At 46.0% G+C, this 23943-nt stretch overlaps 1 protein-coding gene across 1 annotated transcript in view; it reads right to left on the reverse strand.

Moving 5' to 3' along the window:
• The window catches only part of ITGA8 (integrin subunit alpha 8), a 175619-nt gene that overhangs the window by 141695 nt on the left and 9981 nt on the right, over window positions 1-23943 (reverse strand). The window contains exon 3 of the mRNA XM_053265690.1: window positions 7818-7918. Within this exon, the coding sequence (XP_053121665.1) occupies window positions 7818-7918 (101 nt within the window). The remainder of the gene's footprint in view (window positions 1-7817; window positions 7919-23943) is intronic.

A 23943-nucleotide genomic window follows, 5' to 3' on the forward strand; every position in this document is an offset into this window, starting at 1 on the left:
AAGGATTAGAGAGAGACTGCAGCAGCACTGAGAACAGAGTGGTAGTAGTGGTCTGAGCCAGCCTGCCTGGCCCCCTGTGAGTGGAGAGAAAAACAGAGAGTGCCTGCTGAGTGTCTGTCTGTCTGTCTCTCTCTCTCTCTCTCTCTCTCTCTCGTTAATCCTTTTAATCTGCAGTGCCAACAAGTGCTTTATTTCCCCCCAATTAATTTAATTAATTAATTGTACCAGAAGCACCAGTTGCTTTCACTGGGTGCTGCTTGGAAGTTTATTTTCTTATTCTTGCTTGTCGCAACTCCCACCCCCATCAGCTTTAGTAATTGGGTTGTTGTGCTGATTCCCCACCCCCCAAAAAAGTTATTTTAAAATCGTACCAGCAACCCCAGTGACTTAACTGGGTGCTGCTTGGAATTGTTTTCCTTGTGTGGTTCCCCCACAACCACCACAAAAGCTTATTATTTTGGGGTTCCACCCCCCCCACAAGCTTATCACTTCTCAACCCATAATGCTTCTGTAACGTGTCCAAAAAATGATCATCATTACGAGCAACACAGAATTATAATATCAAGGAGTGGAGTGGGATCTGTAGGTAGGGACGCACACAATCTGGACCAGATTCGAGCCGTCCCAGGCAAATCGGGCTTGAACATGCTGGGACCAGTTCTGTCCGGCATCAAGCTGGGCTGAGCCAGTTCGCAAGCTGGATGGATGGATGGATTTTCTTGTAAAGGGGAATCTGGTGAGGAATCCCCTTTACAAGTAAAGGCAATTCCCTAAAGAAAGAGAGGGGAGGTTAAAAGGAAGTATTTGCCATTTAAAACAAGGCTTTGGTGGCAGAAGCTGCAATGGCGGCTCCTCCAAAGCCTCCGCTGGTCTCCCAAGTGATAGCCAGGGCCGGCTGCAGCCCAGTTCAGGTCTCTGTGCATGCACAGAGACTATTAGAGAGACCTCCGTGCATACACAGAGGTCTCTCTAGTGACCCCCACGTGTGCACAGTGGCCCAAACCGTGCCGCAGCCAGCCTGGGCTGTCATTTGGGAGGTGGGGGGGGATGACATTGGAGGAACCATCACTGTGCTACATCACTACAGCGGCTGCCTCTGCCACCACTGAAGGCTTATTTTATAAAGGTAAATACCACATTTTATCCCTCCCCCCTTTTTTTCTTTAGGAAATTCCCTTTACTTGTAAAGGGGAATCCTTGCCAGATTTGCGAGTCAGACCAGCTTGCAAGTCAGCTCTTCGAGCCAGGGCCCAGCTTGACTTGAGCTCAGACCAGCTTCACTCTTTGTAGGGCCGGGCCTGCTCAAGTGCTAGCCTTTGAGCTGAGCCAGATTGACCTTGAGCCGGCTAGATTCCGAGCCAGCTCACACATCCCTACTTGTATGCCACTTAGCCCAGCAGGATGTCTCTGAGTACCAGCTGCAGGGGAGTAAGAGCAGAAGAGAGGGCATGACCTCAACTCCTGCCTATAGGCTCCCAGCAGCATCTGGTGGGCCACTGTGCGAAACAGGATGCTGGACTAAATGGGCCTTGGGCCTGATCCAGCAGGGCTGTTCTTGCATTACTCCACATGAGACCTGATAGTGCAGGTCTCAATAAGTGGAATTATTTCTTCTTGTGACTTAGAAACTATGATTCTATTAGTGTAGAATTGCATTCTTTTTTCTTTTTTTTTGGCAGCTGCATCACATGGCTGACTGTCTTCAGCTTGTGACTGACTGCAACCACAAGATGCTTTTCATATGTACTACTGCCTAGCCAAGTATCCCACATCCTATACCTTTTTTGCCTAAGTGCACAACTTCCCCTTTGCTTTTGCTGCATTTTATTGTTTGGTTCAGCCCAGTTTCCCATTCTATCAAGGTTATTTTGAATTTCATTTCTGCTCTCTGGGTTCTAGCTATCCCTCCCAGTTTTGGGTCATCTTCCAGGGCCACCCAGAGGATGTATGGGTCCTACATCAGGTGTGATGTTGGGGTCCCTCTAAAAGGTCTCGTGCATGTGTATACAAAGTCTTGTGCATGTATACACAAAGTGTATACATGGGGGGGGATATGTGAGAATTCTCACATCTAGCTCCTCATTGTGAGACTACATTTTGCAGTTCAGTGTCATCTTATACTCTAATAAACCATTCCCTCCTTTTTCTTTTTTCCCCTAAACTAACTTTAAAAAAATACCAATAATTATGTTGAAGAGTGTGACAGGGCTGTGGAAGACATTAATGGTATGCATCGAAGCTGAAGCATGGGGCTCTTGTGTTGTAGGGGCCTGGGGCAGATTGCCCCAGTTGCCCACTCCCCACCAGCCCTGTGCATAGTGCAGCAGAAGTAGTATTTACTGGCTTCAAATGAATCAATGACATTTAAAGAATATTGTTCTAGCTGTCTAATGTCTGTGAATGAATCTATCAAGTGACTCCAGACAGGAGCCAGGGATTGGACATGGAAGGATCCTAACTTCCATGACATGGTTGTAGATTTCCTGAATGGCCAGATCATATACAAGAAAAGGATTGGGGGGGGGGAGTGCTCTGCATATTGAGTGAGTTCAGTGCCAGGATCATGTTCTGAAGAACTCTTGGAAAGGTACCCTCAGTGTTTTTGCTAGCGCTGAGTACATGCTTTACATTCCGAAGGTCCTATATTCAATCCTGGAAGCGTCAGCTAATGGATCGGGCAGCAAGTGATGGGAATATTTTGGCTTGAGGCTCTGAAGAGCAGCTCTCAAGGAGAGGGGACAATACTGAGAGAGATACACCAATGCTATGACTCAGTATAAGGCAGCTCCGTGTTGTTCTCTTCACTGGTGCAACAATATCTTCCTCCATCTCCAAATCCTCCTCCTAGCTAGCTGCTGCTCATTTGCCAGAGAGAGATCCAGCGAGTAACCAGGTAGCAGCAGATGCCGCTCCTCTTAATCACCATGGTCACTTCCTTGCTCGCCCCCTATGGGCCACAGGAAGGGAAGAACAACAAGAGAGTGGCAACAATGAGAAGCATCAGGGAGAGGAGGCAATCAGCAGTGAGACCTTTGCTGGGATGTAGACCTTGGCAGGTGCCTCACCACAACACTGGCCCTCTGTGAAGTGGCAGTGTTGGGGAGGCAGAGAGCGATGAGCTGGTTCAAAGTGAAGCACCAGGGAGGAATCTGATGCAGAGCAGTGGATTTCTGCCCAGAAGAAAGGCCAATTCCATGCTAGGGATCATTAGGAAGGAGATTGAAAATAAAACTGCTAATATTATCATGCCCTTATACAAAACTATGGTGCGGCCACACCTGGAGTACTGTGTACAATTCTGATCACCACATGTAAAAAAGGACATTGTTGAACTGGAAAAGGTGCAGAAGAGGGCAACCAAGATGATTAGGGGCCTAGAGCACCTTCCTTATGAGGCAAGACTACAACACCTGGGGCTTTTTAGTTTAGAAAAGAGACGATTGCGGGGAGACATGAAAGAGGTCTATAAAATCACGCATGGGGTGGACAAAGTGGATAGAGAGAAATTCTTCTCCCTCTCACATAACACTAGAACCAGGGATCATCCCATGAAATGGATTGCCAGGAAATCTAGGACCAACAAACGGAAGTACTTTTTCACACAATGCATCATCCACTTGTGGAATTCTCTGCCATGAGATGTAGTAACAACCAACAACCTGGATGGCTTTAAGAGGGGTTTGGATAACTTCATGGAGGAGAGATCTATCATCGGCTACTAGTTGGAGGGCTAAAGGCCCCCTCCAGCCTCAGAGGCAGGATGCCTCTGAGTACCAGTTGCAGGGGAGTAACAGCAGGAGAGAGGACATGACCTCAACTCCTATGTGTGGCTTCCAGCAGCACCTGGTGGGCTACTGTGTGAAGCAGGATGCTGGATGAGATGGGCCTTGAGCCTGATCCAGCAGGGCTGTTCTTATGTTCTCAAGGAGAGCCCATGTTCCTCCACTTATGCTCAGCTTGTATATCTGTATACATTACAAAGAAAGATGAGTGTGTGAAGCTGCCTGAGCTAGATTAGGCCATCTAGCTCAGTATTAGCCCTATTCACATGTTATGTTCAACACTCGTACAAGTATAGAGTGTACACAGCTGTAGATCTGTACACAGATACAGTTATTCAACATAGCATGCTGAAAATAGGTGCAACAGTAAATTTCCTATCCATATCATGCATTTGAGGTGCCAGGTTCACTTTTAAAATGAACACAGGTGTAGTCATTCACACAAAAAAACATCTGTACATGCATGTACAGAATAAGTCTGAATAGGACTATTGTCCAGTGTTCCCTCTAACAGGGATTCCCAGATGTTGTTGACTACGACTCCCAGAATGCCCAGCTGTAACAGCATTTGCTTGGGGATTCTGGGAGTTGTAGTCCACAACATCTGGGAATCCCTGTTAGAGGGAACACTGCTATTGTCTGCACTAATTAGTTGTGACTATCCAGGGTTTCAGACAGGTTATTTTCCTGCCCTACCAGGAGATGCTAGAAATGGAAACTGGGACCTTCTGCTTGCAAAGCGGGTGTCCTCGACAGCTAAAAACTCCATTCCTCTCTCAAGGGGAAAGAACTAAACCCTGCACCTCTGTTCTTTGGAAAGTTTCACTGCTCAGGGAAGAGGGGAGTATGTAACAATATAGTTTTGCATGTGTCTCATCACTCTTCTACCTCTCCTCTCATTCTGGACAAGATTCATGAAGCTAAACTAAGAAGGGTGTCTTTGATCTTATCTTTGGGAAGAAAATGGTCCCCAGATTGAACTTCATGGCTGACGATGACTAAGGATGGTCAGGCGGCATGCATATATTTTTGACAGTTATCCTCTACATGGAAACAACTTTGGAGCCAAGAAGGAGTGCCTGTGCCAAAGGGAGGTAGACAAAAGGTGCCAGGTTTGGAATCCGAGAGCTGTGATCACTCAGAGGGAAGACTGCTGGGAATTCAGCATACATGCTTGTTCTGTAAAAGGAGAAGGTGATGTTTTATTCATCACCTGTTTTATGTCAAAATCCTTTTTCTGGGGCTAACCACATGAGTGAATATTTAAAGCATGGCATTTCCTTTAGATACACACTGCCATTAAGTAATAATTCAAACCGTTTTCAAACGAATCCCAAGACAACACTTGTTGCTTCGTAATTGTTTGGAAAATTAAGCACGACCAAACTCCAGGTTCACAGCGCACAATGCTTTGTCGTCATTTATGAAGCTTTTTATTAAATCCTAGAGCATTAACTGTTAATGTAAAATGCCTGTATGTGCAGAACACATCACCATCACCACACTAGTTATTAAAACCGTTCAGGAGAACACAAGTAGATCATTATGGATTTCCACCTGGGGGTTTCTATGACGGCTTGCAAAAAGCCCTATAAAACTGCAGTATTTTTGAAAGAAATCCTCAGATGTAGAACTCCAGCAACCATTAGTCTCACTGCAGTTTTGCCATGTTCTGAAACTGTGAGGTAGGTCTCACTGTGAGCTTGCTAGGAGAAATACAAGCTCCCTCCTGGTCTCCCCAGGACCATTTTATATATTTGTACCAATATTTATATCCTGACTTTCCATAAAACACTCAGGGCAGCTCACAGCAAAATAATTTAAAACCATATAATCAATAGAAACAGAAAATGGTAACATTTTAACAGTAACAATAAAACAGCGAGGACAGCCAAAAATACATTCCTTATTGATTGGACCATGTAAACAAAGTATTCTCCTGCTCCACTCCAGCAATTATGCACCCATCAACGTTGGGGACAATGTCTGTTGGGTAAAGGTATTGGTTCCAATGGCTACTTGATAAGCAGCTAAACATGCTGGCCCTAGGTAATTAACACTGGCCATTAGGCGCTGTCCAGAAATGACCCAACTCTTACAGGCTAAAAGCAAGCAGTGATTTTCACAGCAAATGGACACAAGTTCTTCCAACACCTCTCAGATGTCTCCCAAGCGCAACTCCCCTTTGCATACATTGGCAATGTACTGAGGCCTTCTGTTACATAGGGTTGGTGTGTTCCAATGGAGTGTTCTCTTGAAAAACATCCAGTGAGAAACAGGGATCCAGTATGGAACAGCACCAGTCATCTTTTAAATATAGGCCTAGCTATGGTAACTTTGATTTTATCATGTTGCTATAATTTTTGTAATAAAACACTTTAAAAATACACAAATTGAAGAGCAAAGTAGACATATATATAATACAATGTGGGGCAAAATTTACAAAGACCCAAACACAGAGAATTAAAATTATGCAAATTAAGGCATTTAACACAACATTTTCCTAATTTATTCTGAGCAAACAATTTATGTGTTGGAATACAGATGATTCTATTGCTTACAGATAGGGGTGAGTCCGAACCGGTCCGGCGGCCATTCTAAGGAATGGCCGAACTGCTGGACCGGTTCGGCCCTTGCTGGTCCGGGTCCGGGTGGGGGGTATAACTTTAAGGGCGGGAGGGCTTTCTTACCCCTCCTGCCTCTTCACCCCCTCCAGCGCCCGTATTTAACCAAATAACGGGGTGCTGGAAACCAGCCGCCCCCGCCCCCCCGCCCCCCCCAGCAGATCCACATAGAGAGGTGCCCATACCCCTGCCGCCGTCACCCGCCCGCCCTCCCTCCCAGCTGCCCGCCCGCCCAAATCCTTACCCAAGGCTGCAGGAGTAAACGAGAGGAGCTCCCGGACAGAGCTCCTCTCGTTAGAAAGGCCTGATGCAGAATGAAGGCGCTTTGTGCGCGCGCGCATGCGCACGCCACAAAGGACGCCGGAGGCCCGGTCTACCCGCCGGGAAAAGGCCGGGTAGACCGGGCCTCTGGCGTCCTTTGTGGCGCGCGCATGTGCGCGCGCGCAAAGCGCCTTCATTCTGCATCAGGCCTTTCTAACGAGAGGAGCTCTGTCCGGGAGCTCATCTCGTTTACTCCTGCAGCCTTGGGTAAGGATTTGGGCGGGCGGGCAGCTGGGAGGGAGGGCGGGCGGGCGACGGCGGCAGGGGTATGTGCACCTCTCTATGTGGATCTGCTGGGGGTGCGGCGGGGGCGGGGGCGGCTGGTTTCCAGCGCCCCGTTATTTGGTTAAATACGGGTGCTGGAGGGGGTGAAGAGGCGGGAGGGGTAAGAAAGCCCTCCCGCCCTAAAAGAAAGGGCCCCCCTTCGGTGCCGGTCCGGACTGGTCCGGACCGTGCACATCTCTACTTACAGATTACTCTGTGGAACAGAGATTATTTTGGTGCCTGACATCCAAATTAACACTATACTAGCATTACTGGGGAGTGATGGTTTTCCCAATTGCCCCTTCTCTCTGAAGTCCATTGTGCCTCCGTGCAACCTTCAGGGACATATTTTTGGGAGGCACAATAAGCTTCAGAGGGAAGGAGAGATTGGTGAAAGTCACCCCGATCCTGGAGTGCGTGCACATTGTTAAGTCTGGATGTCAGCCAGTATACTCAGTCCTGCATGTAAACACCACACAGTTATTACTTCATAATGGTTCCAATGTTATATGACTAAAATATGAATGCCTAAAATATAAGGGCTAGATCCTGTGGCATTTGAAGTATTCCAGACCTGGGAAAGAACTTAAGCTCTAATTTATGGTCATACAAATGCTATATTTTGATAGATCAAGATCAGAATTCTTTGTGTTCTGAATAAGCACTATTGATAGATTTTTTTTTTAATGCCAATATGGTGATCTTTAAATATATAGTTCAATATAAGTATCAAACATACATGAACTTGTACATGCATTTTGAAAATGTATGTTTGAAAAAGGAGCAGCATCTCAGCAAAATGAATACCAAATGCACAAAAACTCACCACAACTTTTCCTTTATGAGCTCTGACTGTTGCTCCAAACCATTGATTTGATTTAAACTCAATGGGCTCCCTTGTGCCATTGACCTTGATTTTCCTGTTGTCTGGAAGAGAAAGAAAGAAGCAGGATGTTTTCAAGTTCATATTTAAATGCACTAGTCTAATCATAATCATAGACAGGAGGAGAGAACAAAAAGGTAAAATGATTATATTCAGGATCACCCTGTCTCAGTTATTGTTACTTGCAATTTCTATAAACATGCCCTCCTCTGCTGAAAGCAATGGACTTATATCCAAATGTGTGTGTTTTGGATCAGGCTATTTACAGTTCTTGTCTCATTCATCTTAATTCAGCAGGTTACAAATTGAAGTTGAGGAGGCTTTGATATACAAAAGGCAGAAAATTTACAGCTGAACAGCTGAGCAAGGGCGAACCTACATCTTCTAAATTTAAGTCCAATACCCTGTTCATTGAACCACAATGACACTCCAATTGACCAATCCAGATTATCCCACGTGGTGCTTCAGTTCATGCGTTCTTTCCTAATCACTTCAATAAAGGAGATACTCAAAACCCACAAAGTAATCTGAAGCACAGCTGAATCCCACACTGAAAAGAACAGGGCAAATCTATGTGTGTATTGCCACACATAAGGGGCTCAGTATATGCAAATAAACCCCTGACTCACTTCAATCTCCAATTTGTTTACATCAGGGGTTCTTAACCCTTTTGCACCGATGAAACCCCCCACCCCACCCCCGGTCTTCAAATATTACCCTTGGACTCCCAACCTCCAGTAAAAATTAGAGGGGGCTGGGAAGAACTGTTATTTTCAGGATTGTTGTTTTCAAGAACTTTATTCTGGCTTACGAAAGAAGCACCCCCGGTCTTCAAATATTACCCCTGGACTCCCAACCTCCAGTAAAAATTAGAGGGGGCTGGGAAGAACTGTTATTTTCAGGATTGTTGTTTTCAAGAACTTTATTCTGGTTTACGAAAGAAGCAAATTAAATTCAAATCACCAAAGGTTTTCCATGGACCACCTGGGCCTACCCCATGGACCCCAGGTTAAGAAATCTTGGTTTACATCATCAAAATATGAGTCAGTGGGGTTTACTTCCAAATAATGCACTTAGGATAAGGACAGGATATGAGGAGTGTCTAAAGTTATTAATATTTCAAGGCCACTCAAACACGTGGCTGAATAATTTAAACACAGAGACATATACACAACTCTTTGAGTTAAACAAAATTACATCTGAGCATATTTAGTTTAGATACAATAAAAATATCAGGAAATTAATGGAAAAGCAATCCAGCCTAGCAGCCATATCCTGAGAGGTTCATCTAGCCAGGGAATTCCAAAGCTCTTTGGTATTCTGATTATAAATGAACAAAATATCTACAAAAGATCAATTCCTAAGAAGTCCCCCCCTTGGGGAGAGTTACAGTGCAATCTATTTTGATCAAGCAAACAGTTTCTCATCATCGATTATTCCACAACTAGCATAAAAGACAACAGAGGACTTAGTTCTGAGCAGTATTACATGTGTACATGCTGCCACAAGAGACAGCTCTTTAACGCTGCTTTATATTCATGTCGCAGATGTCAGCGTAAGAAAAGCCATCTGGGTAAAAACTCAGCCCAGTTATAATGCATTTCAGGTTTTAATAAAAAACAGACATCTCTTCCTTTCACCCTCAGTCCTCTGAAGTAAACTGATTTCCCACATGTTCCCAAACTATGTTCCTCCCTCACCAGTCACTCCTAATGAACTTCTCTATTTATACCCACAAGCAAACCTGTAAACCCCCATGCCTTCATATCTGTGCACTCCTGCTTTGTTTCTGGTTCATATCAAGAAGTACTTCAACAGAGCCTACTCTTGTTATGCAAACTAAATAAAAACAAAAACACACCAGCTGTCAAAGAAGGAATTTAAAGTATTTTTTCAACGTCAAATTAAGTTATATGTAAAGGCTGTTCTCACACGCAGCCCAGCCCAGGTTAGGCTGCATGTGACTCCAGGACTGGGTCCTATATCCCAGCAGGCCAGTGCCACCTAGCCCGGCTTTTTAGCCCGGTTGCTAGCTGAGGTTAAGTGGGAGAATGCTCCCTTCGTCTGGGCTACTTGCTCGTGCGCAAGTCAGGCTGCTTCCAGCCCAGCCGCACAGAGAGACGGGCACCTAGAGCACTCACCTCTTGGGGGAATCCCCCAATGCATCGTGCACGTCACGTAGTGCATTGTGAGATCTCCAGAGGCCGGGACAATGAGTCCTGGCCTCTGTTTACCTGTGCTGCCGGGAGCAGTGTGGAGATTCTTCTGTACTGCTCTCAGCAAAGCTGGTCATGTGTGCGCATGGCTTATGCGCCTTCGGGGCTGCAAGCAGTCGCCTGGGGGGCGGTAGGTTGAACCTTGCCTTCACCCGCCTGGTCATGTGAACAGCTCCGTACTCTGCTTATAAACATGGAACACCATCACATACTGTTACACTGGTCACTGTTCAGAGACCCAATGCTGACTTAACCCTAACCATTCTCCTAACTATGATATCCTAGGCTTGTGGAGTCCCTTCTCTGGAATGAGGCTGTAGCTCAGTGGCAGAGCATCTGCTCTGCATGCAGAAAGTCCTGGGTTCAATCTCCGGCATCTTCAGGTAGGGCTGGGAAAGATGGGGAGCTGGTGGGGAGCTGATGCCATTCAGTGCAGACTCCCTCCCCCACCTTCTGTTCTTAGCAAGGGTGTAGGGAGCTTTGTGGGGGCTGGAGGACAAAGTCTGACTGGGGGCTCCCCCAACCCTGGGTGTTCTTTCGTGCATGCTTTGCATGCACGCAACCTAGAGGAAATCCCCCAGAGTGCGTATGCTCTAAAAAATAAAATTCGCGAATGGCCGGGGGTGGGGTTCAGTCCAGGGTCGGACCAAATGCGGGGTGGTTTGATTCGACCCCAAACAGTCAAACTGAACTGGTTCAACATCGAACCTGTTTGCACATCACTAGTTGAGTCCCTTGTTTCACAATCTAAAACAGGAAAGGCCCCAGGATAAGACCTCATCCCTCTGGATCTTATAAAAAGTAACCTGGAGTCGTGGGCCCCAGTTCTGGCTTCGCTAATTACCTGCATTGACTCTCATGGTTGCATTCCCAAGAACTGGGGACTGGCAATCATCATCCCCATATTCAAAAAGGGACAAAGGAATGACCCTGCCAATTATGGGCCCATTAGCCTGCTCAACAGCACCAACAAGCTGTATGCCAGACACATACAAGGGGACCTTAAGGACTGGTTAGAGCAAGAACAGATGCTGGCAGAAGAACAAGCAGGCTTTAGGGACAAAAGATCTACAAATTATCTGTGTCTGCTGCTCCAACATCTCATTGAAAAGTATTGCTCTAACAATTTTACCTCCCTTCACGCTGCCTACATAGACCTCAAGGCCTCATTTGACTCTATCTCCCGAGTTAAGCTATGGGAAAAGCTTGAATCTACTGCAATTGATGGACGTCTGCTTCTTCTGATCCGCGTCCTCCACACAGACACAACACTCAGGGTGAGAGATAGCCCCCAAGAACACCTTACGAACCCTGTATCAACCCAGAAGGGAGTCAAAGAGGGCTGTATCCTGGCCCCGCTTCTTTTACATCAATGCCATGGTGAGCCACCTTAACAAATCTGACTTTCAACCTCCCAAGTTGGCCAGAAGAACCTACTGTCTGCAGATAATGCTGCAATCCTTTCGAGGACCCCTAAAGGCCTCAGAAGGGCGCTGGCAACATTGTCACAGCACTGCAAGAGTCAACAACTTGAAATAAACAACCACAAAAACTAAGGTCATAGCCTTCACCAGAAGACCAAAGACTCGTCATTGGAATATTGATGGACACAGAATTGAGCCGGTCGCCTGCTTCACATACCTGGGGGTAGTCCTCCATGCCTCTGGCTCAAGAAAGACCCACTGTGACCACATTGCCCTAGTGGCACAGAGGAGCTCCGCTGCCATCTTGCGGTTCCTTTGGACTAGAGGCGACCATTACGTACCTTCCGAAGCCAAGCCGCTGGCACAACTACTATATGGTGCCCACCCAGGATCCCCCTCCAATCTGGCCACACTGGAATGTGTTCAGTCTAAATTCCTAAGAGCAGCCTTATAAGTGCCTTGCTGTGTCTCCCATGCTGCTCTACGTTTGGAATCTGGTTCGATAAAAGTGGAGGCCGAAGTCTGGATGACTGTTCTCAACCACTGGCTCAAACTAGCCCTTTGCCCACCTGGCCTGGTCCCACTAACCCTGCAGGACAATGTCCAATCTTCATGGAAACTGGCCACCTTAAGTGGCGCAGTGGGGAAATGCTTGACGCAGAAGGTTGCCAGTTCGAATCCCCACTGCTACTATATCGGGCAGCAGCGATCTAGGAAGATGCTGAAAGGTATCATCTCATACTGCATGGGAGGAGGCAATGGTAAACCACTCCTACCATTCTACCAAAGACAACCACAGGGCTCTGTGGTCGCCAGGAGTTGACACCAACTTGATGGTATACTTTACTTTTACCTTGGAAACGGACAGTCTACAACAAAGTGGTGCTACAGTATGGAGAGGAGAGCTGGTCTTGTGGTAGCAAGCATGACTTGTCCCCTTAGCTAAGCAGGGTCTGCCCTGGTTGCATATGAATGGGAGACTAGAAGTGTGAACACTGCAAGATATTCCCCTCAGAGGATGAAGCCGCTTTGGGAAGAGCAGGAGGTCCCAAGTTCCCTCCCTGGCTTCTCCAAGATAGGGTTGAGAGAGACTCCTGCCTGCAACCTTGGAGAAGCCGCTGCCAGTCCGTGAAGACAATACTGAGCTAGATAGACCAACAGTCTGACTCAGTATATGGCAGCTTCCTATGTTCCAAAGCCATGCCCCCTGCATCTGACGTCAGATGCTAGGGAGGCGGGGCCAGTGCAGAGAGTGGGGATGTCACAGCCCCAGCAGAGTTTCATGGAGTTGCCTTTCAGCGATTCCACCAACTGCTGACAGGGGCAATGAGGCAATGAACTTCTCCGCACTGGCTTCTCCCCCTTACATCTGATTTCAGATGCAGGGGAGGAGCCAATGCCTGAGGAGAGAGGAGAGTCCATCCCTCCCCAGCCAGTGTAAAAAGCTGGCTGGAGAGGAGAGGAACATGCCTCACGCTCCTAGCCAGCGAGCGCTTTGTGGGAGGCTGGGTGTGTGAGGAGGCAAGGGGGCACCCTGGCCGAGGGTGAGCCTTGGGGGGCCCTAGGCACTTGGGGCTTGGAAACAATTGCCCCCGCCTTGCTCAATGGTCGCTATGCCCCTTTAGCAAATCCAGTGTTCAACTGATCCAATCCACCTCGGGGAGAAGGAAAATAATACAACTGACCAACTTGAACTCCTGACTTGATCCAGCTCTTCTGTTTCAAGCACTTTACTTGCACCTTTCCAAGAAGGCCCACAAGACAAACTCAAGAACTGAAGCCCTATGTAAGGTGTTAGGGTTGGGCCAGTTTCTGGCTCATGCATCATCTCCCTCTGGGTGTACTCACAACAAAGTAGCTACCTGACCACACCCACCAGCCAGAACCAACTACTTCACCCTTTGGGGGTGGGGTTTACACCAACCCATGAGGGAACCTGGTTAACAATTATCATTGCATCTGCCCTCTGACATTTCTCTGAAGAAAACAGGGACATGCCTGTGAATGTGTAGGAGAGGTGGCAAGCCTGGAACACACGGCATACAGTTCTTTTTAAGATTAATGGCTGACATCCTGACTAATTTATTCAATGGAAGTTCCACTGAAATTAATAGGACACATAAGTCACGACTAATTGCCCTATTAATTTCCTGGAACTTTCGTTAAGTAATTTTGTCAAGATGTCAGCCATTGTATTTAAATAAGTTTAAACATACTAGATTGCCTATATACAAATTATTGCTCTTTGACACTTGCCCATGTCTACCCATAGTCTCCACACACTTCCCATATAAGTCTGTGTCAGGCAGATCGTAGTCAACAAATAGAGAGCATTTTGCCCATTCCTGAACAGTGAGTGAGATCTTCTGATAGTCAGCTACGCCATGCCTCATCCATGGTCTACCCTAAATTGAAGCCCATAAAAGTAAAACTCTCTTTTGATTCACTAAGCCAATGGTGCCAAACGAGCATTGCTTCATACTTTAAAGGTTTTCTTTTTGATTAAACCAGCATACTTGAACACAAAATTTGTACAAGTATGCAGTCTTGATTGAAAACAAAGCTTCCAAAGCTTGAAACACAGACATGACCTTGCCTTAAAAGGAACAAGCCTCAGACTCACTCTAAGGAGTAAAATACTCAGGAGCTTTTTTTTTTAAAAAAAATCCTTTTGAGGAGTTTTAGTTTTTAAGAGGGGAAGTGGATATGAGTGTAGGTAAAAATCATATTCAGATGCAAAAATCCAAGAACAAAACTGATGCGTTGACTGCTAAAAGCAATTTTATGGTGTCAGCAATTCCAAGAATGAATCCAAGATGGTGGCTGGGATTTTACAAACTCTGAAGGACCTGATAAAACACATAAAAAGAAAATCCTCCACTAGATCAGGCCAAGGCTCTAGCATCTTGATTCCCACAGTAGCCAATCAGATGCCTCCAGGAAGCCCATGAGCAGGGCAGGAAGGCAAGAGCCCTCTTCCTGTTGCTACTCCCTTGCCACTAGCATTCAGAGGCCATGTCTCCAAACACAGAGGTTTCTTATAGCTTTTATTTATTTAATACATGCATATTCTGCCTTTCAAGTGCAGTACTCCCCAGACTGGCTTACGATAATCAAAGATAATTAAAAGCAAGAGGAACCACATAAATATACGAACAGGTTAAAAGGAACAGCAGCCAACATCTCTAAATGCAACAACAGCTACATCATATTAAAAGCCACGTGGAGAATTTAACACAAGTCAGCTAGGGCCAAATGCCTCTCTAAAAAGGAGGGTCTTCATCTGGTTTTGTTTTTACCATGCCTAGGGACACAGCCTGACTAATCTTCCAAGGGGTGCCATTCCATAGATGGGTGTGTGTGCGCCTTAAAATGCTCTCTCTCTGGTCACCACCCTATGAATGGCCACAGAGCAGAATTTGCGAGGCACATCTTAAGGCTTGAGTAGGTGTAGGGATGCAGGCAGTTTTTCAGGTATCTCAGGTGCAGCCATGAAAGGGTTTTTAGGTTCATACCAGCACTTTCAATTTCACCAGGTAGGGACACAGCTGGTACACCTGGAGCTTTACCGCAGGTTTACTACAAGATTACTGAAAGTTCAAATTTGCCCCCAAACACTGACTGGTTTATTGTAAATGATTGCTGGTCAATGACCAAATAAACTTATATCTATCTATCTGACGCAAAAAGTAGATTTTTTTTTTTTTTACCCTGGGCATAAATCAGGCTACGTTCCAACACATAATGAAAAACCCGAAACCTGTGTGGAGTGCTCCCCAATAGCTTGCAGGGACTTCAGCTTAAATCTAGACGATATGCAAATGCACATGTGCCCTTCAAATTTGCTGTCTGGGAATGCTCCTGCCGAAGCTGGTAAAAAGCACTTCTGGCCACTTGAGTATCCAAAGACAATGTCAGAAACAGGAGCACTTTCAAGCTGTGGACTGTTAACTTCATGGCTAACAGCCACCCTTCGTTTATATGTATAATCCCCTTTTAAAGCTGTCGATTAACAATATAAACTGAAGACTGCCCATAGGACTGTCAAACATCAGCAGAAGTGGTGATGATTGGAGATGATTTTGATCTGCCAGTTCTGGATGGGCTCACATTTTCTCAGAAGGTACAGGTATGCAGTCTGGGGGTGCTTCTGGACACAAACTTCTCCCTGGTGCCCCAGGTTGAGGCAGTGGCCAGAGGTGCCTTTTATCAGCTTCAGCTGATATGCCAGCTGCGTCCGTTTCTTGAGATAAATGACCTCAGAACAGTAGTACATCTGCTAGTCACCTCCACACTTGGCTACTGCAATGCAGTAGTGGGGCTGCCTTTGTACGTAGTCTAGAAACTGCAGTTCGTCCAGAATGCGAAGAAACTGAAGTTGGTCCAGAATGCGAAGAACGTCTTCTTTGCTATGAACCACACCACCCACTGAGATCATCAGGAGAGGCTCGTTAACAGTTGCCACTGGCTCGTCTGGTGGCTACTCAGGGATGGGCCTTCTTCGCTGCTGCCCCGAGGCTTTGGAACACGCCCCCTGCTGAAATAAGAGCCTCCCCATTTCTTACAACTTTTAAAAAGGCAGGCAAGACACATTTGTTCACCCAGGCTTTTAATTAGATACTGTTTTAATAGTTTGATGTTCTTCAATAGTGTTAACGTTGTTTTACATTTTAAATTGTTGTAATGTTTTAACCTTTTTATTTGTTGTTTTTATTGTATTGTTGTAAACCGCCCAGAGGCTTGTGTTTTGGGTGGTATAGAAATATGTTAAACAAATAAACAAATAAAAAAATAAATGGCACTGCATGCCACAAAACATCCACAGCATAGAGTAATAGAAGAGAAATTATGCAGATTTTCTATACATGAAGGCAAAGGAGTCATAGAAGCAACTTCTCTATGATTTCTTAGGTAAAATTAATCTGACTGGCATCCCAGGGTCATGCACCAAGTTCCACATGGACACTTTGGCTACTGCCACTAGGGATGATGAGAGGTGTAGACTAGTCCAACAACATCTGGAGTTTGAAAACCCAACCTTAGACCAGTTAGCCCCGTATTATCCACTCTGCTTGGCAGTGGCTCTCTAGAGTCTTAAGTAATCTTCCTCATCATCTGCTACCTTATCCTTTGGAATGAAGATGCCAGGGGAAACTGGGAACTTCTGAGTACCAAAACACATGGTCTGCCACTAAGCATGACCCCTCGCCCACCGCAGGAATGCATTCAGAGTCAACACCAACGTTACCTCTCCCATATGGAGATGGGGAAAGGACTGCAGCTCAGCGGCAGAGCATCTGCTTTGCACGCAGAAGGCCCCAGTTTCAATCCCTGGCAGCATCTCCAGGTAGGGCTGGAAAAGACCCCTGCCTGGAACCGTGGGGAGCTGCTGCCAGTCAATGTAGACAAAACTGAGCTAGGTGGTCTGATTCAGAACAAGACCGTTTCCTGTGTAAACTATGAGAACATGAGAAAACACCTCCATGTGGTAGCCCTGTTGGGTTTGTTGCAAAAATCACCGCAGTGCCAGCTGCCACCAAGATGTGTAGCAGAGGTGTGCAAGAGTGATTTGCATAGGCCTCCACAGGGGAGGGGAACATTTCTGAACAGCTCTTCTCCCTGGTACATGAGCCAGCTGAGATGGCTGGTACTGTCTGGGGGGACAAAGGCCGATTGTGATTTTTTTAAAGGTCTACAGCCCTAGAGATGGAAAGTGGGTGAAAGCATTGCGATGCTTTCAGCCTGTTATCATGCTTTTGTTGTCCTGGCCATCGGACCTGCAGGGGCCAAAAGCTTTTAAAAGTTTTAAAGACACAAAAACTACTATAAAACTTCATCAATGTTGTCAGAGGAGTGGAAAGGAAGGATGGCAGGGATGTTCTCCACAGATTACTTCATGAAGAGAGTACAACCATTGGTTTATTGTTACCCTAATGCTCCCCACTGTGCAAAAATGACTGCAATTTTACCCTAAACTGTTTGGGGGTTGAATTAAAGAAGAGGTGTCAACACAGAGAAAGCTGTAAAGGCAACAGCGCTATCTATTATCCATCCCTAAGGGGGCAGATGTCAAAAATCACAGTGAGCATTTGTCCCCTGAGATCATACCGATAGTCAAAATCTGTGCACCTGGCTCATGAACTAACCCAGGAATGCACAACTTCGGCCCTCCAGTCATTGCTGGATGACAGCTCCCACCATCCTCAGCCACAGTGGCCAATAGAAAGGAATGATGGGCGTTGTAGTCCAACAGAGGTTGGAGGGTAAAAGTTATGCTGCCCGGGACTAACCCATTCCCAGACACAAAAGCTGCTACACATAAAGTAAACAGAAGGTTGACAACTTCACAGATATTCCCTTTCTGAGGTCAGCGGGCACCACAGCACATAACCACATAATCTTATTGGGTCATATTGAGTGGCATTGGGAGGAAACTACAGAGGATGCAACACCCATGCTGCTCCAAATACTGCATAAAAGCCCAATTGCCAACTTCTTTAAAAATAGACATTTGGGGTAGAGAGGAGAGATGGCATATGCTTTAAGAACAATTTTTTGTAATTTAAAAAGTTTCAACTTAAAATCAGTACCATGATAATTGAGTGAAATACACCATTTCGTTTCCAGCTCTCTTCAGGCTCCAAAACAAGAGTCTAAACAAGAGATGATACATGGAATTTTCAGAATTAATCGCATGTGCTAATGATTCCAAGAACTATTGCTCACTAGCTATTAATCTGCCTGTCAGTTAATTCACTGGTATGGAGGCTCTCAGTTACACAAGCCAAATCCTTCCAAAACACCCATACAAGAACTGATTTTAGTTGTTCCAAACCGCAAGCTGAACCATGTCTCAGTATTGTAGAATTAGGATTACTTCACATTGAACAACTAGCTGAGACTTTCTTGTACATGTGTGCACAACACAATTGTCACATGCAATAACATATGGCCTTTGCAAATACTGCCTCAGGGGAGATGATTTCTATACATGACCATCTTCTGAAGTGGCCTCTTGAATCTAGGGAAACTAATTACTGGTAGAGTATGTAGGATTCTGCAAATCCACAAGCACACCACAAATAATGGAACACAGCTTATAGAGGACTGAATCTGCAAGTCTCGCTTCATTTTTATAGGGGCACAGAATGAAATAACCACTGAAATATAAAATACTGACTCCTCAGTCTTGTGCATTGCCTTCGTTAACCCAAATCTGACTCAGCTTTATATACACGGACTAAAATGCTGACACTGCCCTTGCATTCTGACAACTTTTTAAAAAGCTGTTAAGAAACATTTGTTCATCCAAGCTTTTAATTCGACATAGAATTTAACATTGTTTTTACATTTTAAATGGTTTCAACGATTTAATTTTGTTTTAATTTGTGTTGTTTTATCGTAAGCCACCCAGAGACGTGGGTTTGGGGCCGTATATAAACGTTAGGGCTGTGCAGGTCAGAATCCCAGGATGCTGACATCGGAATCCCTTCCTTCCCGCCACCACCAGGAGGCATTAGATTGCAGGGCAAGTGCAAGGTAGTCCCTAAGTAGTCCACGGGTGGTGAGAGCCCTTTAAGTGGCCTCCCAGCACTGGCGCGGGGATGGCAGGGTGGTGCTGCTACACTAGCTTGGAACACAAGCTCCAGACTTAGCACAACTAGCTAGTGCAATTGCCCTTGCTCAAGCACGGCATTCAAGCACGGAGGGAGGCTGGCAGCGGCCAGTTTTTGGCCACCGACGCAACGCCCTGGCCCCGCCCCCCGCATTTGATGTCAGGTGCAGGGGTCCAGCTAGCCATGCCCCCACGTCTGACATCACACAGGGCCAGGGCCACACGGCCACATTTGGGAGGGAGATTGGCCCCGCTGCGTTGGCAGCGCAGCTGGAATGGTTCTCCCTGCCTTTAAAAGGCAGGGAAAGTCACTCCAGCCCGTACTGCCGAATGCAACGCAGGGCCCTGTTTGGAGGGAGACCACGCCCCCATGTCTGACGTCAGATGTGGGGGCGTGGCTAGCAGGGCCCCTGCATCTGACATCAAATCTGACATGAGCTCCTGGTGGCGCAGTGGTAAAATTGCCGCCCTGTAACCAGAAGGTTACAAGTTCGATCCTGACCAGGGGCTCAAGGTTGACTCAGCCTTCCATCCTTCCGAGATCGGTAAAATGAGTACCCAGAATGTTGGGGGGCAATATGCTAAATCATTGTAAACCGCTTAGAGAGCTCCGGCTATAGAGCGGTATATAAATGTAAGTGCTATTGCTATTGCTAAATACGGGGGGCGGGGCTAGGGGGTTGCGTCGGGGGCCGAAAACAGGCCGCCGCCAGCCTCCCTCCATGCCTGAATGCCGCACTTGAGCAAAGACATTGCGTTGGGCAGCGCGGGCTGGAACAACTCTCCCTGCCTTTAAAGGCAGGGAGAGCCATTTCGGCTGTGCTGCCAACATAGTGGGGCCGATCTCCCTCCTAAACAGGGCCACGTGGCCCCATTTGGGAGGGAGATCAGCCCTGCTGCATTGGCAGTGCAGCCGAAACGGCTCTCCCTGCCTTTAAAAGGCAAGCACAGTCACTCCAGCTATGCTGCCAATGCAGTGCGAGTTGATTTCAGTCCCAAACGGGGCTTCATGGCCCCATTTAGGAGTGAAATAATGCCCCTGTGTCTGATGCCTGACGCGGAGTGTGTGTCTGGGGCCGCACAGCACAGCCCCTGGGGTGGCAGCTCAGGTTCTTTGAACCCGTTCGCCCAATGGTGGCTCCACCCCTGACAGCATTAGTCAGGATGTCAGCCACAATAGTATTTTATTTTATTTCTACGCATTTCTTCTGCTCAACTTAACCTACTTCACAGGGCTGTTGTGAGGAGAAACCTAAGTATTTAGTACACCGCTCTGGGCTCCTTGGAGGAAGAGCGGGGTATAAAATGTAAAACAAATAAAATAAAATAAAATGTATTTTCTTCCATAGTAGTCCACTTCTTACGTGGAAGGGGAAGATGGATTATGTTTTCAGCCTTGGACGCAAGTCAACCGAGCTGCATCTGTTCACTCCTTAAAAGACTCACTGATGATAAAAAGAACCATTTATCAACCATATATCAAAACTCTGCCTATACATTGCTAGAGGTGAAACTGGCATTCCTGAGTCCTTTGTGTCAAAAGCAGCAGGACAAGCTTCTTATTTCTTTGTGTTTTCTCTTGACACCTAAATTCTATTTTGTAATAATTTTCCACAGGGTCTTGCCACTCTTCATGTAATTAAATCTCTGGAGTCCCACAACATACCCTCTGCTTAAGCAATACCTGGCTTTTGTTACCATCAGCTCTACTTCAGGCCAGACTGACTCATGTTTTATCTCAGAGACACACTTTGCCAAAGATTTCCCCACTCCCTTCCTGATGGGAGATTCATACCTTGGTTGAAAACCACAACCTGTGTGACCAAAGTGTGATTGAGCACACCCACAGGGATAAAAGGCACACCTAATCTTCTATGATTAGCAAAATCTCATTCCAGCAATTCCGGGCTTTAGAACTAGCCTTTTTTAAAAAGAAAGAAAAACAGCTACTATCCAGAAAAATAAATCAATATTTTAAGAAGAGTGTATCTAGATGGAATACTTCAAGTTGAACAACATTCTTGAATGTTCAGCCTGAAATATTCCAGCTAGATACGCTTCTTTGAATCTAACCAAGGGAAGTCTTTTCAATATTGCTCTCTAACAACGCCTTCTGGCCACTTTGGAGAACTACAGTATGATCCTAAGCACTTTCAGGGATATGTATTACTTTATTTATAAAAATATTTATAGCCCACCTTTTAATATCCAAGGTGGCTCACAACCAACAGCAACATGAATTTTAAAAACCCTTCTCCTATTTTTTAATTTTTAATGATTATTATTAAAGAAAATCACCCCATAGCAGGAGCAGATTAAGAAAACCAACAAATCCACAGTAGGGCAGACAGAACCTTTGCTCACTTGCACATTAAAAATGTCATGCCATCTCAAAAGTTCTCAGGGAGTGAAGTACCTTGGTCTGCCACTGAAAAACTTGCAGAGAAGGAGAAAAGTGAACTTCCCAAGGAAGGGAGTTGCACAACCTCAGGCCCACCACATAAAAGGCCTTGTCCCACGTATCGGCTCACTGTATTTTGGACAGTGAAGTCACAAAGAGCAAAGCTTCCAAAGAGTTAAATAAAAACAAGTCTTCATAAATTTAAGGATAGTGTACCTCAGAGCATGGTGGCTGCTTTCCATCTGTACAACCATTTAATACTTGCTATACTAGGCAAGCTGGCTGCTCTTCTACTGCCTGTGTTTTGGTGAAGAGGAGCTTTAATATTTGGAGAGGGGAGAGGAGCCATTTTGTCAGTGGGTGCACAGTTCTGATCCCCTAGCATATCACAGCTCCTTGCCCCTGTCCCCAGACAGACCCGTAGTCAGTTGGTGGCATGGAGTGCACCTGCCTCCCCTGCAAATTCTTCTTCCTCCCCAGCGGCCACCAGGAGCTCAGCTGAGGGAGCAGAATAGCTTGCCTCACAGCCTGCTGCATCGGCATACCAGCCGCCCGCTCCTCCTCCGCCCGTTCCCGCCAAGTGAGCAAGCAAGCAACTGCTAGGCTGTGTTTTCATCTTCTCCTGCCCGCACACCTGCTCAAGGAGCCGGGGCTTTGAAATATGCTCCCTACTGAAAAATAAGAGCCTCTCCTCCTCTGTTTTCAGGAAGAACCTCAAGACCCTCTTGATTCCACAGGCTTTTACTTAGAATTAATTTTAATAATTTTAAAACTTGTTTTAATATCTATTTTATTCTATTGTCTTTATTATGTATTTTAATATGTAACTTTTAAATATTTTAAATTTTGTACACCGCCTAGAGATGTACATAACAGGCGGTATAGAGATATGATTAAATAAATAAATTTGCAGGCGCGCCGGGGACTTCTGGCCATATCCAGCCAACGGGGGCAATGGGGCGGCAGGGAGGTACGCTGCCGCCCCGATCAGCTTTCTTAAAGAACGCCGGCAGGGGGAAAGTGACAGGAGGGGCAAGTGCACCCTCCCCTGCTCTTAAAGCGGCACCCCCGCCACCTTCGAACTGGAGGAACCGCCGTTTCTTCGAACTGGTTAGGAGGCCCACAAAGGTCCTCCGAACCGGTTCCGTGTACATCCCTAACAGCAGCAGCCATCATTTATAAACTTCTAACACTGATCTAAAGCCACTGTAAGAGAGACCATCATGCCAGGCTTTGAGTTGGCCACACACGAAAACATTTGGGTGGCAGGATCCAGGAAAGCAACTTGCAGGGGTGTCCCGGTGCTTTCAAATCTATGCAAGCTTTCCTGTTATTGCTCTTTCATAAAGGCCACTTGTAGGAACTGTTCTCATTCCTTCTGCTTCTCCACGGAGCGTTATTGTTGGCACTGGAAGTGAGAACTCATCCAAGTGTGCTGTACAGTCTCCCCTCACTGAAAGATTTCAGGTCCCATAAAGTATTCTACCAAAGACAACCGTGGGGCTCTGTGGTCACCAGGAGTCGACACCGACTCGACGGCACACTTTACCTTTAAAGCATTCTAGAAGCCAGCTTACTCAGGTGGGTGGAAGAAACCTGTCAAAGCAGTCTGGGCACTTGCCATTTAGGAAGAAGCTGGAACCAGGAATTAAACCAGGCATGAGGCCCATAGCCTAAGGCTTTATCTTCTTGCCTGCAGCTGTGGTTTATTATCTGTTCTGACATAAAACTAATAATCAATCAACCAACCAACCACCCATTGGCCACCTTTTATTGTTCAAAGAGAAATGACTAGTGGGATGGAATTTACATGTCTGCTGAAACTGGTTTACACTAAGTTTCCCAATGTTCAGGCCTGAAATATATTTAATATTTTTCTCTCCTTCTCACACACCATATTTACCCGAACCTAAGACGAAGTTTCCCCCCAGTTCTTTCCTATTAAATATGGGGGGTGTCATCTTAGATTCAGATTTCTCTTTCTTTTGGATAAATACAGGTATGATCTGTATTTCGCTTCTATCTTTTTAAAGACATCGTCTTACATTCAGAGTTGCCTTCTATAGGGGTAAATGCGGTACTTTGGGAGGTCATGCCAAGGACTTTGATGTTAACAAACCCCAAGACGTCTGTAAAAATACAGCAGTATTTGAACCAGCCCCTCTTTTTAAGTTAAAGCCAGTTGCATTTCGTGCCCAAGTTCTGGGGGATTTTTTAGGGTGTGCGTATATGGGGGGAGAGAATGAAGAAAGCACTGGACTGTGATGTAAGGCAACAGAGATTCTATTCCGTGCCACCAAAAGTCTCCCCATGCAACTCTGGCAAGCCATATGAAAAGGACTTTGCTCTTACGTATTTATTAGTTAAAATTTACACCCGTCTTTCAGTCAAATGATCCCCACAGCAGCTTACA

The sequence above is a fragment of the Hemicordylus capensis genome, chromosome 6, assembly GCF_027244095.1.
Source record: "Hemicordylus capensis ecotype Gifberg chromosome 6, rHemCap1.1.pri, whole genome shotgun sequence".
In the NCBI taxonomy this organism is placed as follows: Eukaryota; Metazoa; Chordata; class Lepidosauria; order Squamata; family Cordylidae; genus Hemicordylus; species Hemicordylus capensis.